General features: G+C 48.0%; 1 protein-coding gene across 1 annotated transcript; it reads left to right on the forward strand.

Moving 5' to 3' along the window:
- Positions 1-212: 212 nt before the first annotated feature.
- LOC139833786 (uncharacterized) lies at positions 213-2,820 on the forward strand. Its single transcript, XM_071824131.1, has 4 exons — positions 213-719; positions 990-1,317; positions 1,386-1,442; positions 2,744-2,820. Exons 1-4 carry the CDS (start codon positions 213-215, stop codon positions 2,818-2,820), a joined length of 969 nt encoding a protein of 322 aa, XP_071680232.1.
- Positions 2,821-3,590: the final 770 nt, after the last annotated feature.

Raw genomic sequence — 3,590 nt, forward strand, 5'->3', positions numbered from 1 at the left:
TTCGGAGCGGCACCTTGAAAAGGATCCTCTTGGCGCCTAAACAAAACCGTTGTAACAAACTCTTCATCCCCTCGATCGGCTCGTCTTCCTTCCTCACAAGTCACAAGTCACAACGCCAAGAAACCAAGAAGCCGAGAAGAATCCAGCCACCCGCCTCCGCCTCTCTCTCTCTCCGACAAAGCTTCGATCTGCGCCGCCACCAGCAGCAGGCGATGGAGGTGTTCGAGGGCGTGGACTTCGTGCGCCTGCGGAGCGGCCGCGCGTACGTGCACGCCGCCGAGGACGGGCGGTCCGTCTGCCTCGACCGCCGCCGCGCGTCGCACAGCGCGGTGTGGGCCGTGACGCCGCGCTTCTACCCCTCATCGGGCACGCCCTGCGTCCTCCTCCGTGGCGCGTACGGCCGCTACCTCGGGGCCCCCGACGCCGCCGCGGGTGGCTCCCTCTGCCCGCTCTCCACCCCCTGCCGCGCCGCCAAGCAGCGCGACTTCGACAAGCCGGACATCCCGGCCATTATGTGGCGGGCCGTCGCGACGAGCCGCCCGGGCGTCTTCCTGCTGCACGACGCGTCCGGGCGGTACCTTCGCACCAACCCGAGGTGGCTCCTGCCGTGCCGCGCCGGAGTCGCCGTCTCCTCCTGCGACGGCCTCGGCAGGGCGATCCAGTGGGCGGTGGAGCCCGTCCCCAGGGCAGGCAGGCCCGACCTCCCGATAGGGCGTGATGTGAGTTCCTCATCCCCCGCCTTTGCCTTGCTCGATTTCGTCATCAGGAGCATGCAATTCTTGAGTCTGAGTTCTTTCTGGCGCAATTCTGTGGCACCGAAACTTCAACATTCAACTCTGGCATTTCTTATCGAATCGGAACACGTGATTCCTCAGCTTGCTCGTGTCGAAGAATCAATCGATCAATCACAGTATCATCCTTGCAATAAAATCTGCTAAATTCACTCAGATTCGTAGTAGTTGACAAGAGTGCATTGCTCGAATTTGCAGTCGGAATGCGGCGAGTTCTTCGCCCGCATCTGCCCGCCGCTGTCCCGCCTCTGCGGGCGGTGGTTCTCGCTGGAGCGGGAGATCCGGTGGCGGCGCGCCGACGGCAACGGCGCCTTCGGCGAAGACAACTGGGCCGAGTTACGGTACACCGGGAGGGCCACGATCCTCCTGAAGACGCAGCTGGTGAACCTGCTGCCCCCGAATCTCTACCGCCGCTACACTCTCTGCGTCCGCGCCGGTCGCTATGGGCAGCCGACCCCTCTGGCCGTCAACCTGCCTCGCAGCCGGGAGCCGCTGCACATCGTGCTTTTCGGGGGCAACACAGCAGGTCAGTCCGTCACTGTGCTAATCAGACGACGTTGTTTCTGTACTTCTGAGGTGTATGCCTTTTTGCAGTTCTGGATTCAGAAATTGTTGATGGTGCTATCCTTTGCCCTCTTTCTGCTTGTTCATGTCTGTTTTAATCTGAGTGAAATTGGTAAAAAAATGTACTCCGTACAAAAGCATTAAAAACAATGAAAAGTGCACTGCTATGTTTCTTAGAAGAATGCTATAGAAGCAGAAATAGCTGAAGAAACTGAAGAGACTATAGGCCTATCCCATTTGCTACCTTAGTTCACGACTGGCACTGTGATATTTGAGAGTTGGGGTTTCACATTCTGAAGAATCTCGTGGATCACCTGAAACTAGTGATATTCAATAAGAAACGACTCTGAAACTATTTCAAAACATGTAGTATCTACATATGCAATGCAACTTGTTCCAGATAACCTTCTGCTGTTGATCAGGGAGTGACCTTAACATTGAACTACCTGCTATTTTACGGATTTTTACTACCTGCTATTTAATGGATTTTTACTGCTCTGCTTAGTCTGAGTGCATTCCTCAAAATGCACCAAAGTACAAACAAATAATGTAAAATGCACTGCTATGTTTCTTTGAGGAATCTTATCGATAAGCAGAAATAACTTAATGTGATATTCTTGACTTATCTGAAGAAACTGTAGATAATATATGCCTAGCACTAGTAGTGTCATTTATTAGCTTGTTTCTGTACTTCTGAATCTGCTGCGGGCTGTGGATGCGTGTGATTTCTGCATTTAGAAATTGTTGATGATACTCTCTTTTGCCCTTTTCTGCTTATTCATGTCGGTTTTTCCCTGAGTTAAATTGTTTAAAATGCACAAAAGTATACAAAATTATGTGAAATGCACTATATGTTTCCTTGCAGAAGTTAGAGGTCTAAAGAATGTAAAATAGCAGAAGTAACTAGATGTCATACTCGTATTTCTCTTGACTTATCAGAAGTAACTAGATGCCTAGTAGTATCATTGTTAGCTTTTGTCTTTTTTTGGTTTATATTAATATTGGTACTGTAATATTTCGTTATTTAAGAATGAATGCCTACGATTTGTTTGAGAGTTGTCGGCTTACCCGAAGAAATATTGTGGATCACCTGAAACTAGTGAGATACATTAAGAATGCAGTAGATGATCTGAAACTAGTCCAAAACATGTATACTATGTAAATACGCGATGAAACTTTTTTTTTCCAAATAACCTTCTGTTCTTTGTCGAAAAAGTGTAACCTTCTGTTGTGGATCAGTGAGTGAGCTTCAGGTTTCTATTCTGCTCTGCATTCTTACCTAGTACCTGCTTTTTTAGGGTGTTTACTAGCCTGTTATGGCTGCAGTGCTACTTCGTATTTTAGCAGTTCGTGTCTAACTGCATCTTGCTTTGCATCTATGGCTGCAGCGGATAATCAGCTCATATACCCAGATGTGAACGCAGTTGCAGGGGCAGCAGCAATAGTCGAGGAACCAGTACTCTGACGACCGACCGGCAGATCCGCCTCTTCGAAACCATCATAGCTAGTCCCAGATTTTATAACTGGTGGGTGTTCAGAAGGGATGATGACCCCTTTCTGTTTTGTGAACCCTTCGTAGGTTGAGAGAACTCCGATATATAGCAGATTCAGTGTCTGTTCCTAGGAATGAAGTTTTGGGTCACACTGAAATCCAGTTTTCCATGCCGTAGAACTGCAGAAATCAAGTTTTACTGTTTTCTCAGCGTAGAATGGTTACTGCCTAGATACTGTCTTGCACGCATATTTTTGGGGAATGTATATACTGTCTTGCAGGCTGCATTCAGAGTTCTGTGATGAAGTGATACCACTGCATTCAGGCAATTTTCACTTTCATTATCTGTTGCTGTGTTGTTTTTACCATGTGTGCTGGGATGAATTTCCCTGATATTGCATTGGTATATATACACAGTGGATTATTGAGAGTTACCGCTTCACCTTGCATCCCATTATGTTTCCTGATACGGAAACTCAGAAAATTGGAGGTTTATATTCACTTGCTGAGCTACAGTGTCTGTACTGTCCAGAACTCCAGATTGATGAGGGTAGCAACCAGTGCACTGCTCTTGTCTGTTTTATGGGTTTTCTCTTGATCTAGGGTCTGTTAGTGGCGTAATTTGGCTAATTAGTGTGTGCAATGGCCAGATTAATTTGATCATTGACCGATCTGATCAGTGGATATATTGCTGAAGAATTATAACAGGTATTTTGCCAAAGGAAGAAGCTACGTCGGACATA

The sequence above is a fragment of the Lolium perenne genome, chromosome 7 (assembly GCF_019359855.2).
Source record: "Lolium perenne isolate Kyuss_39 chromosome 7, Kyuss_2.0, whole genome shotgun sequence".
Taxonomy (NCBI): domain Eukaryota; kingdom Viridiplantae; phylum Streptophyta; class Magnoliopsida; order Poales; family Poaceae; genus Lolium; species Lolium perenne.

Excerpts from the sequence above, each read along its gene's own strand:
- LOC139833786 (XM_071824131.1), top strand. The coding sequence starts at position 213 with ATGGAGGTGTTCGAGGGCGTGGACTTCGTGCGCCTGCGGAGCGGCCGC. Across the intron at positions 1,318-1,385 it reads TTTCGGGGGCAACACAGCAG|TTCTGGATTCAGAAATTGTT; the intron begins GTCAGTCCGTCA and ends GCCTTTTTGCAG. Across the intron at positions 1,443-2,743 it reads CCCTCTTTCTGCTTGTTCAT|CGGATAATCAGCTCATATAC; the intron begins GTCTGTTTTAAT and ends CTATGGCTGCAG.